The 20,445-nt window shown below is 50.6% G+C and overlaps 1 protein-coding gene across 2 annotated transcripts in view; it reads left to right on the top strand.

Annotated features, from left to right (window-relative positions):
* The window catches only part of ASTN2 (astrotactin 2), a 318,226-nt gene that overhangs the window by 150,012 nt on the left and 147,769 nt on the right, over window positions 1-20,445 (top strand). For both annotated transcript variants that reach the window (XM_066201587.1, XM_066201588.1), the window contains exon 11: window positions 19,830-19,980. In XM_066201587.1, the coding sequence (XP_066057684.1) occupies window positions 19,830-19,980 (151 nt within the window). The remainder of the gene's footprint in view (window positions 1-19,829; window positions 19,981-20,445) is intronic.

Genomic DNA, 20,445 nt, shown 5'->3' with positions numbered 1-20,445 from the left:
GGGTGAAATGGCTTTTTTGGGGGTTCAAAGCCATAATTTTTGCCTGAACACAGCTGATAAGTGATACTGATGGAGGAATAGCATTGGCTTTTCATGGCATCTCACTGGGAGCTCAGGGAGGGTCACAGAATCCCTTTTTCCTGGTAAAATTGGGATATGCTGCATTACAGGCAATTAATTATAAATGGAAACCTCCTCTTTTTACAGAGTCATAGAATACCAGGTTGGAAGTGGACCCCGAGGAATTACTGAATCCTGCTTTATAGAAAGGGGAAAGAAAAGGAGCTTTTAGCATGGAAAACATCACTGCAGTACAAATAGCACACGGCTTGCTTAAAAAGCACAAGTGGGCAGCAGATGGGCTTGGGAGCAGCAGGGGTGTCTGGATGGGGGGACACCACCTGTAGGTGGGGAGCAGCCATGCAAATCTGCTGCTTTCCTGGGTGGAAATGAAACCACAGAAAATCCTGCCTCGGAATGGGAGGGATGGGAGGGATGGAGGCTGTTCCTGTGGAGGCTGGACATTGTCCTCCATCTGTCCCTGCCTCTTGGTGTCACTCCAGCTGTGCAGCTGTGGGTGACAGGGCATGCAGAGAGTTGCGAGCCTTCCCCCAGACACTCCAACCACCCTTCCTACACACACACACACACACACACACACACACACACACACACACACACACCTCTCCCTGAATCACCAGATCAGGCAGAGTATTCCCAGAACAGCCCCAAACAATCTCATTTTTGGGGAGGGTATGGATTTGGCTGTGCAAAGTCAACTGGAGTATCTGGGGTGAGGTCCCTGAGCTCTCAGCAGCAGCTGTGACAGCGTGACCTGTGTCAGCATGTCACCTGCTACAATGGACTGTGAGTTTTGCAGACATCCAGGCTGTCCTGGCTTTCCCAGTGGGAGCAGGGCTGGGAGAGGTTTGTGCTGGGCAGGCTGGGGCAGTTCAGAGGGAGCTGGGCTGTTTTGCAGGGCCAGCACGGTGCCTGCACTCAGCATCAGTCCTGCAGGTCTCTGGGTCAAGCACTCACACAGAGTGAGAACGTTTCCTCAGAGCAAAGCTACAGAAATAAAACCCAACAGCAAGTGCTGGGTGACCTATTCAGGAAATCCAGGGCTCTGCTTGGACTTGATGCTGCATAGTCCTGGCAAAGTCAGCCCCATATTTCTCAGGGGGATGAGCTCAGGGTGATGTGGCCACCCAAGGCAGAGGAGACCATGCCTGTGGGTGGGCTCTGCCACAGGGACAGCCTCCACAGTCCGAGGGGAACAGGGTCTGTGCTGCTCATCCTTGCTTTGGATGCAGGAGCAGGACACGTGTGGCATCTTTCAATGGCCAAGGAGCTCAGGGAACTGTAGATCCCTGCCCACACGGGGGGATGGAATTAGTGGGACAGCCAGAACACCGGTCACAGACACGTGTAGCTCTGGGGTGGGTTGCCTCACTCTGTCTCAGTTATCCTGGGACAAAATCTTTTTTGGTGGGATTCCCTCTGGCTTGGCCGAGATGCTGTTAGTAGGGAGATGGCTTTGGCACTGAGGATGGCACCAGGCACTGCCCCACCCTGCTCTTGCTCTCTGAGCTGGGCAGTGAGAGCCTGGTGGGGAAAAGAATTCCGATGACTTTGACACAGATCGACTTTGCAAAGTCCTCCATTCTCCAGTGAGAACACTGGTGTGAAAATCAAACAGGATCAGGGCCCAAAGGGCTTGGTACAAATGGTACAAAAAGCTCCCTGTCTCATCTCCCAGCACAACTCAAAGGCTGTTTTTGTACAGTCTCTGGGCCACCTCGTGGTTTCATGTTGATCCTTATCCATGGTTGCTTTACTCACAACTTCCGTGCATCACTCTATCAAGTGATCTGCTGATGTCCAGACAGATCAGGTATTTCCCTTAAAAAAAAAAGGAAAAAAAACCTAACCAATAAAAATTGTTTTATCACAGAAAGATAAGGGTGAATCTGATATTGTTCAAAATCAAGAGGTAGACACAGAGGGAGGGGACAGGAACCAGCGTGTCTGGCAGGAAGTGTCACCCCTCTGTCCTGCCTGGGTGTGCCTGTGGATGGGATTGATCCCTGTGGGAATGTGCCAACCCCTCTCACTGGGTCCATGGGCTGCACAAGCTGCCATTGGCATATCCAAGAGCTTCCAGAGCTTCCACCAGCTTTGAGCCTTCCTGCCTCACCCCATCCCAAGGTCTCTGGTCCCCTCAGTGTCCCCTCCCAGTGCAGATCCCCCCTGCCCTCCCTGGAGCCCCCCAAGTAGGAGGAGCTCCTGCCTTTCCTGGTGACAAAATCAATACCAGTGGCTTCCATTAATATTCTAGGAATGGCAGAGAAGATTGACTGCCTCATTAGCAGGCATCGTGTGAAACTCTGACAATAATTAACAACTCAACGGTCTTATTTGCTGGCCTATCACAGAAGTATTCAATCAAAAATGTAATTTGCTCGACGCTCCCATTTACCATAAAGAGAATATTCCTTCAAAGTTTTAAATAGACTAATTAAGAGGGAAGAAATACAGGGGAAAAAATTATTAACAGTATAGTTTTAATGGGAAATTACTGGAGCGTATTAATAATGCAATAACCATTTTTAACAGCTGTCTGTCAGTTTGTGGGCCAGGGTAATTAAATTAGTCACTAAAGGGTCACTCAAATGAGGTGTCAGAGAGCGGGGCTAACGAAGGCACGCCAGGAGAAATGCTCTGGCACAAGGAGAAGGGTGAGATGCTGATGCTGAAGTCAGAAATCCCCAGGGGCCCTGCAGAGGTGGCATCCCTGGTCACATGAGGCACCTCCTTGGTTTAGGTGTGCCAGGGGATGAGAGGAGTGGGGCAGAGCTTTGTGCTGGGAAAGGCTGAGTTGTCTCTGGAAAAGTAATAAGGAGGAAAAGTCTTATGTGAGCATGAGCATGGCCCGGGGTGGCCTCCGTGACGTCTGCCTCAGCCTGATGCTGCTCGGGTTTTTAATCTCTTTCCCAGAGCCAGAAGGCAGCGATGCAGGGGATTTTTGGCAATTTCTTTCAAGGCTTTTATATTCTGCAGGTTTCAGGCTTGCATTCCACCTTCCTCCACCCCTTTCGCCCCTTCTGAAATGAACTGCAGTTAATTTTGGATGTTGTTGAGCCTGGAAACACATCTTTCTTGCCGCCAGCCCATTAAAAAAATATATTTACAGTTCCATAAAGCAGAGCCAGCTGCCAAGGTAACGTCCTGCTGGCTCCCTCGTGTTCCGGGCGCAGAGTGAGGATTTGGAGAGGTTGGATTTGCTTCTGTGAGCACAAGGAAGATTTTAACCCCAAAAGAGAGGTTTCTACCTGAGAAAAATCATTCTGTCCTGCCTGGGGAGGTCTTGTAGGGAAGCTGGGTGCCCAAGGGACATGGGGTGGTTGAGTTCAAGGCTAGGGGTTGCTGCTGCAATCCCCTTTCTCTCTCCCCTCCATCAATCAGGATGTGGATGCCTCTGGGTCTGAGTGGGAAGGGATTATACCTTCCAGTGTGATTTTTTTTGAGATTTCGTCCATTTTCTCAATTTTGTATTGAAGTAGGACCTTTTCCCATAGTGTGACTCTGTGGAAAAACAATTGGCTGCAAAGCAGTAATCAAATCCTAGAGGAAAACCCTCATCCATCAAGAGGTACCAAGCAAAGTGGTGGTTGGGGTGTTTGGAGGGCACAGAGGTCTCTGAAACCATGACCTACATCATGCAGAACAAGGCATACATTTCCATACATTGTCTGCACCTTTGGGCTTTTTTGGGCAGCTTTCCTACTCTCATTTTATGTTTTCTCACTCTCAGGACCTGTAGGTGGCAGAGGGGATGGCAAAGCCTCGGTGTTCCCCTAAGAGGTTTCAATTTTCATGAATCAACAGAAGGGTTTTTTTTCCATAATTCTTTCTCACATCATGCCCATTTGAAATTTAACTGCAAAGATGCCCTGATCTCTCTGAAGTGCTTGGGGCTTTCTGCTGCTCTTTCTCTACCGCCAAGACATGTGTAAAGCCAGGAGTTGCTTTAAGTGGGTGGTATGGGCAGAAAATGTGCTCCACATGGCACATGGGTGTTAAATACCACCCCGTGGAAGCAGCTCTGGTCTGGCTATTGGCTCCTCAAATCTCTTCAAGATGAGCACAAGGAGCACCCCAGGTGAAGGGAAACAGTAAAACCCATCAAAACCCACCAAAACCCACCAAAGTATCCCAACAAGAGAAAGAACCCCAAAGCTGAGCCCACCCTTCCTGCAGCCTGGGTGGGCACTGGGGCAGAGGCAAGACCTGCTCTGTCTCCACAAGAGGGGGAATTACAAGCCGTATAGATTATTTTAATGGCCGTATTACTTCCAACTGTGCCTCCACCATCTGTTCTTCCCCAATTACAGATGCAAAAACCCAGCATGTCTCCCCATTCAGGCTGTAGAGGATGAAATACAAGCGTTGTAAAAGGGTGTATATCCTCCCAACAATGCAGTTGGCACCTGTGAAGTTTTCCTGGTGCTTCTGCCGGGTTGGGCTGCTCAGCTTGGTCCCTCTGCTCTGCATCCCAGCCCATGCCCGGCTCCACAGTGGCAGAGGGAGCTGTTAATAAAAGGCAGAGGCTGTTTTGCTACGAGATTTGTCTAAGCTGTGCGGGGCAGCTGAATTATTAACGCTGACCAAGCGTCTCAAGTGCTACAAAAACTCGACAAGAACCTCTTACCTCCGGCACAGTGATAAACAGGATTGAGGCACGGTGGGAGGGAGGGAATTAAGACAGGACATCAAAGACTGGATTCCATCAAGTAAATCATGCCATTGCTCCAGTAAAAGAGCCCCTAAATGTTTTATTAGGGATTTTCAACAACTACCAAAATTAAGATGGAAGGGATGAATTATTAAAAAACAGATTAACTAAACCAGCCGCTGAATTAAACATGAAAGGTGCCTGTTAGGAGGAGCACAGCCACCATGTGCTGCAGGCACCTCAGTCCTCCAGCCAGGCAGGCTGGAAGGGTCTGGAGGGGGTGAATGGCAGTGCTGGGGGAGATCAGAGCCACAGGCTGCTCTGCCAGGTCAGGATTGCAGTGCCAGGGCACGGAGAGACAGGCTGCAGGGTCGGGAAAGCAGAATGCCAGGTGCTGCAGAGGCAGCAAAGGAGGGAGTTCTACCTCAGAGGATGTGCAAGGGGCAGCCAAGGAAATAATGCCGGTCCTCTGTTAAATAATGCAGGAAACGTAGGTGCAAAAAGGAGACTTGCCTGAAGTACTTGAAGCAGGATCTGAACTTCCTTTTGCTGTGTGTTAATCTGGTTTTGCTGACTCAAAACCACCTGTGGCAGGACAGAGACTGAGAATGGGACTGGGACAGGGACTGGGGATTGGCTTAGGGGGTGTGATGGGCACTGGGCAGCTGCTGCTCCAGGTTTGATGCTTATGGCACTGGAAAAGGGTAAATGAGGGTTTGTAGGGACCAGAGAGCCCCCAGGGTGAGGGGATGAGTGAGGAGGGCTCCTGTAGCCCCTCCCTCCAGTGTTCCTGGGAGGACAGGACCTGATTTGGGTGGTACCAACATCTGGGAACAGCTGGAACAACAGGTCTGTCCATGCCCCTGCATAATTAGGCCACGTTGCTCTGCCCCTGATTTGCTTCTTGTGCCAAACCTCTCCCACCTGTTAAAAATAGAGACAGTATTCTTCAACTCTTCCCGAAGGAGCTGTGTGATCCCAGTTTGATGTTTCTGTGCCCTCGCAGTAGGACCTGTTCTGCCACTCCCATGCCAGGATATGGCAGCCTGTGCAGATGAAGCACAGGAGAGAACAGGAGGTGAAGAGATGCTATTTTCTGTGGTTTGTTTTGTTCCAGCCCCTGAGGGAGGGTGGGACCATCGTGGGAGCATCAGCTCCAAGTGTGAAGCACAAAATGTGGTGGAAATTTCTGTTTGTTCCCTCTCTCTTTCTTCTTCCCCAACATGTTCAAAGCTCTTGCTTGGAAGTCTACAGTCAAACCCCTGTGAGTGCCAGCAGTAGTAGAACTGCTGGGAGCAATTCACAGTGTCTGCAGCAGCACTGCTTTAAGGGGCACTGATGGAACGCGTGGAGGCTTCATTCATAATAATAATAAACTGCTATTTTGTGGTTTTACGCCGCTTTTAATCTTCACAACTCAAAGGAACATTAATTAACTGTGTGGCACAGTGGGAGGCAGGTAGCTGCTGTTGTCCTCGTTTTACAGATGAGGAGGCTGGAGCACTGGCACATCCCGCAGCCTGCCCACAGTCAGACAGTATTTCACTCTCTGAGTCTGCAGACGATCCCAAAATGCCAGCTCCTGCTCGAAGCTTTATTCCTGGGAATGCTCTCCTGTGGCAGGGCGGGCCCTCAGGAGTTCTGATGTCATTTGCATTTCTTTACACACAGTTTGGTTTTGGATAGATGGAGGTGAATATTGCTGAAGTCAAATAAAAATCTTCTAATATGAATTAGTTCAAATGCCAAAAGCAAGTTCCTTGCCCTCGGGCCAGCGACCGGGCAGTGTTCCAGCTCTGCAGTGCTCCTCCCATTGGGAGAAAAACTTGGAGAAACATGTAAAGCTCAGTCTTTGCTATGATCCCCACTTTTCACTAATGTCTAGAGAAACTAATGTTTGCATGAAACAGTAAAAATACAACCACTGGCAGTTTTCCTGCTCAGAAATCCCCAGGTTTGGCACTCCAGCGAGCTCCACCTCCAAAAACCTCCAGCCTAACTCTTTTTCCAAGAGTCACATTTGCAGAGGTTTGCTTCTGCTGCTGCTAAGTGGCTGAAAAATCGATGCTTTGGCCCTTGTGTGTGTAATCAAAGGGGAGTCTTGGCTTGTGTTTTGGGTGAGGCTCTGGGTAATCCTCCCCCCTCCTCACGCACAGCACCGGGCTGGCACCGCACTGTCTGCAGTGTGAAGTGAGTCAGGCTGAGGGATCATCATACTCATCCTGCCATGGATACTGGGGAGGGGATCAGCCCTCCCTTGCTCCCTGCCCACTCTGAGAGCCCTCCTGATGCTCACAGCTCCCCTCTCTACCTGGATGCTCAGGGATGCTCAGGGATGTTCCTGGCATCCATCAGATCTTCGTGCATCGCTCCCCGGTGGTTTGCAGGGTTTGTGGTGGGACCATGGAAGGCCACGTGTCTGTGTGGCTGCTTCTAATGTCTTTTAAAGGAAGTAAATTACATTTAGGGCATCCTCCTCAGCCTCTCGAGGCAGACCTTGGATTAGCATGGAGACTTTTCCATTTAGTCTTCTTAATTATGACAGACACTGAAATAAAGGTGGTGAGTGAAGTATGATGCACAGGAGAAGGAGGGTTGGTCCTGCAGTGTGCAAACATTGCTCTTGTCTTTCTTTTTTACCTTTTTTTTTTTTTTTTTTTAATCTCCTGTCATCAATCTCCTGTTGCTAAACGTGCAGCTGGAGAGAGGGTTCCTAGGCAAAGTTCCTGCTGATGGATTCTGACAGATCTAATCAGGCAGGAATGGTGACAACCACGTCCTGCACCGCTGTGAATTGTGGTTCAAACCTAATATCTCTCACCGTGACACACTGTGGCAACTGAAAGGAGCCTGATGGCTGAGATCTGGTTGGCCTGAGGGGAGGAATGTTCCCATCACATGCACACCTGCCTGTAGCTCCCATCATTGCCTGTGGGACTGGGTCCGTGCTGCATCTCTTGCAGCCTCTGCCATCGTGCAGCTCCACTGCAGGCCTTTAATGTCTCTCCCAAGTGGTGTTTTGCCTGCCTAATGCTGTGGGTGATCTCAAGGCTTTACTCCTCCTCAGGAAGGCCTTTTCCCTAGCGATAAAACTATTATTTTTTTAAAAAAATTATTATTACAAAATTATTAAAATTATTAAAAAGTAATAATTACAAATATTAATTGTAATAATTATTAGAGTTATTATGTAATACTATTATTACATAATAGTATTACATAATAATAATATTACATCTATTAATAGATGTCAAAGCATCTATTACAAGCAGTTCCAGGGGCTATAGGCTGGGACTGATTTGATTGTGCTCAGGAGTAGCTTAGAGCACCTCTAGGTCTGTATCTAAGCTAATCCTCAAGGCTGCCTTCTCTAACCATTGGTCTGTGGGGCTCAGGGCATGGATCCACTGCCTTGGGGCAGGGGGATCATCCACAAATGAGCCAATTTCTCCCTGTGAGTTTGGAGGAGCCCAAAGCAACCAGTCCTGTGTGTATCTGTGGATGAGCTGAATCCTGTGCTGGGCCTCTCAGATCTGGGGCAGGGTTGGTCTGGGCTCTCCAGGACCCGCAGCAGTGAGGCCTCAGCCCTGCACAGGCTGTGCACCCGTTCTGGACAAAGCCCCTGGCACCCAGCAGGTGCTCAGTTGCTGGAATGCAATCCCCTGTCATCTCATCTCAGGGTTTGGGGCTGGGATCATCTGTTTTAAACACATCACACCCAGTCCCATGGCACAGTCCCAAGCCTTGGCAGAGCCAGCACAATTCCTGCCTGCCAGGGCTGAGCTCCCAGGTGAAACACCCTTTTATGAGATACAACCATGCCCTGCTTCAGCCTCCCTGCCTTTAACCCTCTCTCCTCCTCAGGCAAATGATGCTGTTCCCTGCTCCACGTCCAACTCCCCACTCAATTTATCTTGTTTATTGACCCAAGCAGAAAGTCAATGTTTTCTTCATCTGCCATTTGCTTTGATGGCAGCCAATTTGGTTCATCAAAAAAAAAAAAAAACAACTCACCTAAAAAACAACAAACCAAAATGGATTCAACACAGTTTAGCATCAGATTTTTCTCGTTTGTTTTTTTTTTTTTTTACCCTCTTCCTTTTTTTTAAAATGCTGATTATTCTTTTTTTCCTGGACACACCTGGCCCTGGACACCGCTCAGCAGCCTTTTGCTGTACGATATGGCTGCAGGCAAGGCTAAAAATGTGCAGCAATTACCCCACGAGCTGCAGAGCCTGGAGGGAGCCTGGGGGTCAGCTCATTACAGGCAGGCAATGCTGCAGGGCCCGTGGTGCCCTCCAGATGGGAGCTGTTTGTTTGGGAAACGTTGGCCTCTGGGGCTTTCATGTGCATTTGGAACTCAGAAGTCCAAAGGTGATGCTTTGCAGGCATTGCCTGGATCAGAGCTTCCCAGGCTGTGGGCTCCTCATTTGCGCTGGGGGTGGGATGTAGGTTGTGGCTCTGATGGGATGTTCATAGCACTACAGATCAGGAAAGGCTCAATGAAGAGAATTGAAGGGGTGCTGCAAGTGCAGGGCTAAACACAGCCCCTCCCCAAGGAGTTTGCTGGGTGGGATCAGTGCGTGGCTGCTTTGAGGTCTGTGCAGGCAGTGCCCACAGCCAGAGCGGCACAGTTTTACAGGGGAGGTAAAAGAGGAACTCTCCTGGCAGTGTGGGTGCAGTTTTAGGTAATAACCAAAGTGGTTTTATGAGATGTGCCCGCTGCACAGGGTGGTCCAGACCTTCCCCAGCCACCAGTGCCCATCACCTGCCCTGAGCCAGCAGTGGTGTCTCTGATCCTGGGCTGAGCTTGCTCAGGGATCCAAAACAGCACAATCCCCTCTTCTTCTCCAGGGTAGGAAATTCTTTGCCCTGAGGTGCCAACATCTCCAGGCAAGGGTGGGATGAGCTCCTACCAAAGGCAGCGGCAGATCAGGTTGCTCCTCACCTCTGGAGACCAGAGCCATGGAGGTGGTGTCCTCAGAAGGGCTCAGTGACCAGTGGCTTCCAGAACAGAGTGCTGCCCTTGTGACAGATCCACCTGTGCTCCATGGAGCTGCTCCTGGATGCTGGGCACCTTGGAAAACACAGTCTGCTTCGGGGGCCTAGATAAGAGCCAAGCCCATTTGAAAAACCTGCCCAGATGGACAGAAAACCCAATGCAAATCTCTCCCCAGGTATGAAATTAATTGGATTCTAACTTCAAAGAGTACTCCTGGAAATGAGCAGTAAATAATCTGTTTGTGCCTCAGTTCCTCTGTCTGTGGACATTCATCTGGCTCTTTTTGAGCCAGTGAGTGTTGCTTGATGGAAGGTGCTATATATAGCAGCAGAGCTATGCATATATGGATGCATATGCATAAATGTATCCCTAGTAACTGACCCAGGTGTGTGATGCTTTCTGCAATACAGCTGACAGGTTTGTTTCCCAAAAAAAATCCCCAATTTTGCTTCCTGTGGGCTCTCACCCCTCCCTTTGTGCAGCTGTGTGCAGTCCTCTGACGTGGGCTGCTTGCTCACCCTGTGCCATGGCTGGAAGCCACAGAGGTTGGGATCATCTGGGATGCTCAGAGGGGTTGGTGAAGGTCACCCAGGTGTGTGGTTCAGCTGGATGGAGCTTTATGGCAGAGCTTGGTGCCACTCCTGGAGCTGCAGCTGGAGGCTGCTGAGCTGTGGCGCTCAGAGCTGGCCCCTCCAGGGCTGTCCTGCCTGCAGCCAGCATTCCGTAGGGATCTGCACTCCCGACACCCATCCCTGCCTGTGTGGAGGTGGCTGCTCCCTGGCACACCCCGTTCCTGAGGAGCTCGGTGCAGTCTGTTGCCAGCGGATCGATAGGAACATCTGTGAAAAATCAGGACATGGATATCTGATCCAGCAGCCCTGGCTGTTTCCTATTTATCTAATCTAATTCTATCAGCGTTTCTGAAGTGCTTATCAGCACCACATCTTGGCACTTTCTGTGTGTATTGGAAACCTCCCCCCAGTCACTGGGCAATGAGAGGAGTTAAGTCTGGGCTGTGGCCCCTCCCTCTCCCAGTTTCCCTGCAAAATCCAACTTTTCCTCATGACCCCCATGAATTGCTCCAGAACCAGATCCAGAAGAGCCCACTAGGACAAATAACTTGTCCAAAATACCCCGGAAGGGTGTCAAAGGGAAGGAAAACCCCAGTGAGCCATCCATGCCTAAGCAGAGGCTGAATTCTGAGTCCCAAGCTGGCATTCTCCAGCTTGGCATTGCAAAATGCTTGGGATGACCAAAGCCCCGGTACTGGATCTGTCCCGTGGGGCAGTGTGGGACATCTCTGCTTCTGTGGGGCTGGGGAACTCTGCAGCCATGGGGCCCAGGAGCAGGGGATGGGTCCTGTATGTGGGCTGGGGTCTTCCCACCTCCTCTCTTGTCTTTCTGGCCCCACCAGCAAGCAAACTCCCAATTTCTGTTCCAGGGAAGCAGGGTGGAGTGATGGAAACGGGCACAGCCAAGCTCCTGTTTGGGCTAGAATGTATATCTGGTTTAAATGGGAAAATCCTTTCGCTCATGCCTTGGGAATGCTGGACGAGCTGGGACCTGAAATCTTGGTTTGCTGATGGCTTGGAAGGGCAAAGGCAGGGGGAGGGTGGCTGGATGCTCCTGTTCTTTCCAGCATGTCACCTCCCACGTTGGGAGTGGATACAGGTGAGGTGGTGAGGAGATGCCCAGAGCTCATCACAGCTCTGAGTTTAATGGCAATTTTGCCATTAATGACATTTTTTTTTGCCCTGTCACGTGGAATCCTTGTGAATCTGTGTTGTGTTTGAACCAGCCCAGGCAGGGCTGCAATCACTGCCTGGTTCTGGTGTGGCCTGACCCATCTCATGATGTTTTCAGCCTGTAATAATTTAGGGTGAGAGATCTCAGGGCTCCTGTCTCAGCTTTTACTTGCTGGGTTGTTTTTCTAAGACTTCTGTTTCTCCCCCCCAGGCAACACTTTTGCAGAGGATTGAGGCAGGCGTTTTGTGGAGGTGCTCCCTCTTTTAGAGGCGAAGAACTGCCTTTATTTGTCCAGCTCTAAAGTGCTTTTGAAAAACTTGAATTGCTGCATGCAGCATGGAGCCTGGTTTGGTTTTAACCCTGAGAGCCAGCAGCAATCATCCATCCCTGAGCACACAGACAGAAGCTGGCCAAAAACACCCAGTTTGGGGCTGGTGGGAAAGGGGACGTGGGAGAATGGGGGAGAGGAGTGGGATATTCTGGGACAGGCAGTGAGAGGGCAGGGAGCAGTCAGGGAGGAGCCTGCCCAGGTGATTTTGCCCCACCAAAGGTGGAGTGATGCTGCGTCCAGCAGCTGCTGCTGGAAAATGTCCTCTTTTTCCAGGCTGAACACCTTCCTTCCTGCCCAGAATAAAACCCCCCAACAGCTCCTCTTTAGCAAATGTTATCAAGTTTGCAGAACTCCAGGGCTGGGAAGTGCCAGGGTCGGTTTGCTGTGCAGCCTTCAGGCAGCCCCTCTGTGCATATGCATTATGGAATTGTCTTTAATGGCATGATCATATCCTAGTTTTTCACCTTTGCCTCGCTCAGCACAGCTGATGAACCTGCTCTGGGAATGATCTGCATTAATGTGAAGCTGTAAAAACTTCAACTGAAGTCAATGAGAGCTGTACTTTGAGCAGGGGAAAGTGTCATTTAATGCTAAGCACTCTGAAAAATCACATCTAAATGTCTCAGATTTGGTGCACGTAACGGAGTGGATGTTTTTTACATCACTGTGCCTGTGCCTTGGCTCCCTGTCTGTAAAATGGGGATGATAACAGGGAGATTGGGAACTTAATCACTTTATTTGTTGTGAAATACTGCTGCTTCTTGGTGTTGAGTAAAGCATAAGCAAGCCATGAGGAGCTAAGTAATTGTGCATGCAGAGCAGTGCCTGGATAGAGTACAATAAAGTAAGAGCTATGTGTTCCCCAAGGAAGAGAAAACAAGATACTGAGAAGCTGCAGAGAAAGCAATTTGCAGCGGGTTGAGAAGCTGGGGATGTTCATAGGTACCCAGGGGTGGGTTTCGGGGTGCCTACACTGAGCTCTGGACTGTTTCAGGCACCCCAGGGCTCCTGGCTGCAGCCTGGCACCATCACCTTTGGCATTTGGGGAGAGATTGGTCCTTAGGATAACCCCCTTGTGATCTTAGAATCAACATCCTCATCAAAGGCAAAATTACTGGAGACTGCATTAAGGTTGTCCTGACAACCTCAATTCTTAATTTCCTTAAGTTTTGGGTATGTGACCTCACAACCTTTATAATTTCATGCCTTGCACTTTTTCTATGTGCCCAGGCCAGTGTGATGGCTCTGTCCCTGGTGTGTCTGATGGACCCTGGTGGCTCCCTGGCAGTGCCCATCGTATCTGCTGGGGTGGTCAGGGGGGACACAGTGCTGGGTTTTCTTCTGGCTGCTGTCCCCAGGTGTTTGCTTTTGCTGTAGGATTTCTGTCCCATTGAGAGCACGTGGCGTGCTCCAAGACCCTGTCCCATCCCATCCCATCCCATCCCATCCCATCCCATCCCATCCCATCCCATCCCATCCCATCCCATCCCATCCCATCCCATCCCATGCTATTCCACCTTTTGCTGCTGAGGTTCCTGACACACAGGAGCATCCAGTGCACTGGAAATGCATCCTGCTGAATTTGGGATGGATTACAGACCATTACAGCAGGTACCAACACAGGCAATTCCCAGCACACTTCCTGACCGTACTTTGCCATCCCTTTTAAGGCTCATGTGCCTTTTCTTAACCCTCCCAGCACCGACGTTGCCTGGGAGACTGAGCCAGCACCTCCTGCATTTCCTTTGGCTCATGCAGGGTTGAAACCACAGCCACAACCTTCCCTGAAACAAGAAAAAATCCTCAGAATTAAAACTATGTTGTTTAATTCACCTGGTCCTTCATATGGCAGAGCTCTGCTGGCTCTGAGGGGGCTGCAGCGAGGTGTAGGGTTCTTGTGACCCCCAACATCCCTTGGGATGTGCTTTCCCAGCTCGCTTTTATCCTGGTGTGTTTGTTTTCTCTCTGCTTTGCTGTAATTAAATTCCCGGCCCTTCTGCTTGCAGAGGTGAGCTTCAAAATGCTCCGGCAGAGGGAGGGGGGCTTATTGAATCTCCCGAAAATTATTGATGCTTGGTGGGGAATTTTTCACACTTTCAACCTCAAGGTTTTTGGGAGAGCGTTTTTGCAAGTGTTTATTATAGTATTGCCACAAGAAGCGAGACTAGCCGGAAAATTTACAGCCAGCAACTCATCAGCTGTGGAATGTCAGCACAGCACCGTTGAAATGCCTTCTCCAGTGTCACTCAAGTGAGGATGATTTCTCCCAGCTGAGGACCTGGATAGTGGTTTTTCTTCAAACCTTCCAGCACTTTTACAGTGGCTGAAAAGTGGTGGTCGGTGTACTGGGCAGAAAATCACTTTTTTTCCTACATGAAATAATAAATCTGATGCAGGCACAGCGCTGGGATACCTGGTTAAAATCAGGAGTTTCAGTATGTCAGAGTTTCAGGCTGTGAAGTCCCCAGGTGAGAAGCTGCCACCACCTCATGAGCTCCTTCGATGCTGAGGGTGGACATGAATTTTTCCAGAGCATTCCAGCTTGGCCAGTGTGTGAATGGACTTGCTTGGCTTGTGGTCCAGTGCAGTAGGAGATGGTTGCTGCATTCTCCACAGATAAGGACATCAGGAAGAAATCCTTCCCTGGGAGAGTGGGGAGGCCCTGGCACAGGGTGCCCGGAGAAGCTGTGGCTGCCCCTGGATCCCTGGAAGTGTCCAAGGCCAGGTTGGACATTGGGGCTTGGAGCAGCCTGGGACAGTGGGAGGTGTCCCTGCCCATGGCAGGGCATGGAGCAAGATGAGCTTTAAGGTCCCTTCCAACCCAAACCATTCTGGGATGCAGGATTAAATGTTGCAGGAAAGGGCTGTAGAGAGATGGTGTCTTGCTGCAGGCAGAATAAAAATCTAAAGGGTTAAAATCCCAGAAAAAACCCACATATTCTGCTGCATTACGTTGGAGACCACTTTTCTCAGGTGATCATTTATTGCATGTTCATTATAATTTGTGTGTTTAACTGGATGGCTCTCAGTACAGAACAGCCGAGCCTGTAGTGCAGCAGACCCAGCTGGAATCGTAGTGTGAGTGTGGGAAGTGCTAAAAGTACTAAAAATAACTTGGAAAACATCTTCAGTTGGCCGTCCAACAGCGGTGAGCACTTTCCCTCCTCTTCTCTTGTTGCCTTGTCTGCCTGTCTTAAATGTGAAGAAAATCATCACCCCCAGTGTAGAGAAGCTGGGAGCAAAAATGAATGTTTGTGGCACACAAGGGGGTCCTGAGAGGGGACTCCCCTGGGGAAGGGGTGGCTCTGCCTTTGCCCTGTGCTGAGTGTGGTGCTGGGGCTGCAGGTGGTGGCACCAAGGGGTCCCAAAGGGCTTGACGTGCAGCCAAGATCCCAGTCCCGTGTGCTGATCAATTCTTTGGGCTTTGCAGCTGCAGCTTGGGGTTTTATTGGTTATATGTAATTAAAAAAAAAAAAAAAAAAAAAAAAGTGATTATGACTTTGGCAGTACACCCTCAGCTGGGATCCGTGTGTCACTCTACCCTTCGTGCCCATTTCTGTGATGAATTTTCCAGGGCATGGTGGGAGAGCTGCTCAGAATTGCTCAGGCAAGCAGCAGCTGGGCTGAAAGATGCAGAATCTGGGTGAATATTGCTCTATCCTGGCTTGCAAGTGCAGGAGCTCTGAAGTTCCCTGTTCGACAGGAGCAGGAGGCAGGGCGAGGTGCCGGGCATGAGCCCTCCTGGCTGGGCTGTGCTGGGAGTTCTGGGTGAAGCTGCAGGTGACACAGCATCTCACCCTGTGCTGACAGTGGGCCCTTGTCTCTAGAAGCTCCCGAACATCAGGTTCCCACCCTGATCCCTCTCCAAACCCTGCTCAGGGAGCGGATGGCTCTGGCTTAGTCTCCAGCTCACATCCTTTTCTTCATTTTTCTCGTCGATGGTGAACTTTGTAAGGCACTGAAGTCTTCAGCCATTAGCAGGCAATAAAAAGGGGCAGCAGAGTTGGATAACACCCACTAATCCCCTTCAGGATGAGCTGGAGAGAAGAGCCACTGCAAAGCTCTGGAGCTTATTCTGGGATGAGTGCTTTGGAAGCTTTGAGAAACGCTTGGTGTTGGTATTTCATGAATAAATAACCCCCAGCGGTATTTGTCAGTGAATCTGCTTCATTAATGAGACCTGGAACAAAGGGGGAGGGTGGACAAAAGTGTTTTTGAGGGAATCCAGGCAAGTGCAGGTGGTGGGAGGTGGAATGGGGCTGTGTGGGGATGGGTGCCATGGTCTGCACCGTGGGAGCAGAGTCAGGAGGGGAGCCCTGCTGTGCTGCATCACGCTGGACATTTGTGCCACAAAATATAGACAGAAAATTGGGGTTTTCTAATGCTGGGTGTGTGTTCAGAGAGTTCTGGCAGGGAGAGGAGTGTGTTTCGTTTATAACTATATGATTTCAGTGTCTGCAGGTGTCTTTGGGAGAGCTGGAGGCTTAAAGAAGTGTGTGTATGTGTGTGTTTTCATAGATGTCCATGGGCTTGTGGAGAGGATCTGGCACCACAAATTAGGTCACTCTCTCCAAAATGCCCTTCTTGACAAGACCTGGCTTCGGGTCAGTGATGGATTGCCCCATCCTCCCAGTGCCCAGGTGCTGAGCCCTGCCTGTTCCCTGGGGTTTTGGCACCTGGGTGCAGCCAGGGCCACCAGCAGCTTCCCTGGGCTCTTTGATGTGCTCAGGACACAGAGCCTGTCCTTCTCCATCCCACCCTGTCAGAACAGATCCAGGGCTTAGTCACTGAAATCCAGCACGTCGAGATGGAGAACAAGAGCTGTTCTTTTGCAGGCAGCTTGCTACTGCAGGGGAAGTGATTCATCCATCAGGGCTGGTCTGATCTGGCCCCCAGGCGATGGTGGGGATGGCTGTCCCCACTGGGCTCCCTGCAGTGGTGGCCAGATGCTGCCATCACTCCTCAAGTGTCCCCTGCCTTGTCAGCACAGCTTTGTCTCCAGGGCTGGCTCTGGAATGTGGGAACGGGAGCCCCATGCAGTGGGCAGGGAAGGACAGGCAGGGGTCACTGCCAGAGCTGTGTGGGTGGAAAGTCATCTGCTCTGTGCCACGTGTCACCACAGAAGGCAGATAATTAATGACTGCTCTTCGCTCCCAAAATTAAACGGAACTGCTGAGGCTGGCAGTGCCAGGGGCTCAGCAGCACCTCTCTGCACTGAGACGGGCTCCTCCAGCCCCTCCAGAGGCAGATGAAAGTGAAGTTTGCTCCCAGCTTGCTCTGAGCATCACATCAGCCTCTCCTGAGCTGCCATTCCCCGTCAGGGCTCTGTGCTGAAGCTCCTCTGATGGAATGACGTGGATCTGATCCTGCCGAGCATCTGCCCTCACCCTGCTCCTCTCACAGGTGGCACTTGAACACTTCCCTGCAGCTCTGCTGCCCAACCTCCCAGCGAGGTTAATATTTTAATACCCTTAATGGCTCATTCCAGCTCACCAGCCCTTCCTGGGCTTTGGCAGGGGTCATCCATTATGCCAGGCTTTGGAGAGCGAGGTTCCCGCTCCCATCCTCAGCCCTCCTCAGGGCAGGAGGTTGGCTTGTGCTTCCAAGTTTTAATTAAAGCATGACAAGCCCCCCTTGCCAGCCCCAGCCTGGTGCCATGTGGGATGAGCTGATGTCTCCTGACAGAATTCTGTCTCTCTGGAGCAATCCTGTGCAAGGAGGCAGCCCCAGGATCTCCTTTCCACCAGCCAAAGCAGCTGTAGCTCCTCACCTTCTCCTTCCAGGAATGTGAGTTGTTTGGTGGCTCGATGGAGCGAGGATGGGGATGGGAGCATGGTTCTCCTTGCTGTCCTCCCACGATGAGAAACCCCCTGGGAGGACCAGATGGGGCTGAGCTTTTGGGGTGGGCGGTGGAGGAGCTGTCACGGTTTGTTGGTTTGGGCTTTTATAAAGTAATTCTCCCTACATTAATAAACAGTGGTTTTAGTTAGTAAATAGTATCTCCTTCCTCCCCCCCATCTCTCCAGCAGAAATACGTGCCCTGATCTAATACATCCTGCCTTTCTCACTCCCTCATTTCAGAGGGGTTGCAGATCCTGGTGGGAACAGAATGCTAACAGAAAAGGGCCTCTAAAGATATTTGAAACATGACCAAGAAAGGACAGAGGGAGATTCGTCTCCAAATAGGCTGGAAAATCTAGGAGGTGGGCCAAGAAAGGGAGAATATCAGGAGCTTGATTGCTACGAGTGAAAAGTTAATTGGGAAACATTAATTGGGGTGAGAGCGGGCAGCACAGACATGAATTTGCTGTGTGGGGCACCATGGTGAATACGGAGCTGCCCCAGTGCTGGGATAACTCATCCACCCCAGCCCATGGGGATGTGCCAATTTACTATTTCTCACTGCTTTTAATGGTGTTTTCCTTGTTGAAAGTCCCAAATTCTGGAATCCCATGATTCCCTTGAAATCCAGAATCTGAAAAATCATGATTGTCAATACTGCATAAGGCTTTATTTGGGTTTGGTCTCTGAGGAGTTTCTAGCCCTTGAGTTTGCAGGGAAAAGCTTGGTTTTACCCTTAAACAAATTTAGGGAAGGAAAATATATTAAAAAAAAAAATCCAGCACAGCAATTGATTTATTTTTAAAATCACATCATTTTGGTGCCAGTTGCATTATATTCTTTTTAATGCCTGACTCATGGTTTTCTTGAGCGCTCGGTGTTGGCAGGGCTGTGTGCGTGAGTGTGACGGCGGCGTGTGAGCTCAGGGGCCCTCTGCTGATAGAGAATGCAGGGCTGCTTCCAGGCAGCACTGCCCTGGCCCTCCAGGGCTGATGAATATTCCTGTGCTGCCGTTTCATTGCCAAGCAGGCTGTTTTCACATTAACCTCCCCCAAAAAAGCGACTCTATCTATCGCTGGGCGTTGGGTCATTGTGCTGATGGCCCAGCAGGAGAAGAGGCTCGAGGAGAATAAACCATGCTGTGACTCCCAGCATTGCCTCCGGGGTATTGAGGTCAGAGGGGTCAGGGTTAATTTGCAGCCTCCTGTGTGTCAAGATCTAATAAACAACCTGTGGAGGTCGAGTCTGTCACTATCAGTGACTTGCTCTGTGACCTTTCTCTCTCTCTGATCACTTTGTCTCTCTCCTGTCAGTAAGAGGATGATGGGTTCTGGTGCCCGGGATGGGTTGTGGGTATTGGTTAGCATATAAACTGTGCTTTGAAGATGAAAAATATCTTGGAGATGCTTAAAGCTCTTGACAAGCATCTTGTGTCCCTTTTGCAGGAGCCCAGCAGAAGGCAAAGTGCCTGAATGCTTTGTCACAGGCGAAATGTGCTGCGTGTGCAGCTCTGAGAGGCAAGGCTGGGAGCTTCCCAAGGCTTCACGTGGCCTTGGAATTATTTCTAGCTGCTCATGCTTCTTGCTTGAGGGGTGTGACAGCACAGCAATGCCTGGGGTTTTGCCCATCATGGGCTGGAGCAGAGCAGCAGAGCTGTGCCCTCACCCATCCCTGCATTATCTGCTGCACATCCACATCCCAGCAAGCTCAAAGCCAAGTTTCATGTGTCTTTCCAGCTTTGGTGGTGTCCCTGGCGTGGATGTGGGTGATGGTGATGGACAGGGTGTGGATGCTCAGGGAGGCTTGGCCAAGCTCTGAAACATTCAGAAGAGTTTTATGGCTCTGGATTTGCTGTTGTGTAGTGTATGGTTGGAATCATACCCAGCTCCAGGCTACCAATAAAGCATCTCCTATTTGCTAGTTTGCATAAAATGGATGGATAGTATCTCTGAAACCCCATGACTGGTTGATTCCATGAAAAATGCCAGAATTATGCAGCAAATTCATTGTATAGCATAATCACAAAGCCCTCATTTTCTTGGGAAGCTTCCTTTGGCTCGGGCTCGCTAATCAGGACACAGGGATTTTGCTAGAGCAGCTCTCTGTGGATTGCCCTGCACATGCCCTGCCCTGCCAGCTCCCTGCCAGCCCTAACGGTGCCTTTTCTCTCCAAGGGAAGAAGCAATGCTGTCCACCTACTTCGAAACCATCAATGACTTGCTCTCCTCCTTCGGGCCCGTCCGGGACTGCTCCCGCAACAACGGCGGCTGCACCCGCAACTTCAAGTGTGTTTCGGACCGCAAGGTGGACTCCACGGGCTGCGTGGTAGGTGCTGGGGCTGTGGGGTGGGTACTGGGGCTGTGGGGTGAATACTGAGGCTGTAGGGTGAGTACTGAGGATGTAGGGTAGGTGCTGGAGCTGTGGGGTACATCCTGGGGCTGTGGGGTGGATGCTGGGCTGTGTGGTAGGTTCTGGAGGTGTGGAGCATGTAGTGAGGCTGTAGGGTAGCTACTGGGGCTGTGGGTTGAGTGCTAGGGATCATGTGTAAGTACTGGGGCTGTGCAGTAGGTACTGGGGCTGTGGGGTAGTTGCTGGGGCTGTGGTTTACATACTGAGGCTGTGGGGTAGATGCTGAGGCTGTAGGGTAGATACTGGGACTGTGGGTTGAGTGCTGGGGCTGTAGGATACTTGCTGGGGCTGTGGGGTACGTACTGGGGCTGTAGGGTCCCTAGGGGTGGCCTCTGGTTTGGGGGACAAGCCAGAGGCAGATGTGACCTGCTCCTGCCTCCT

The sequence above is a fragment of the Chamaea fasciata genome, unplaced genomic scaffold (assembly GCF_029207755.1).
Source record: "Chamaea fasciata isolate MVZ Bird 193981 ecotype frontalis unplaced genomic scaffold, bChaFas1.0.hap1 SCAF_20, whole genome shotgun sequence".
NCBI classification, from domain to species: Eukaryota; Metazoa; Chordata; class Aves; order Passeriformes; family Sylviidae; genus Chamaea; species Chamaea fasciata.
The sequence above is the reverse complement of the archived record's forward strand: the minus strand, read 5'-3'. Positions and strand labels throughout refer to the sequence as shown.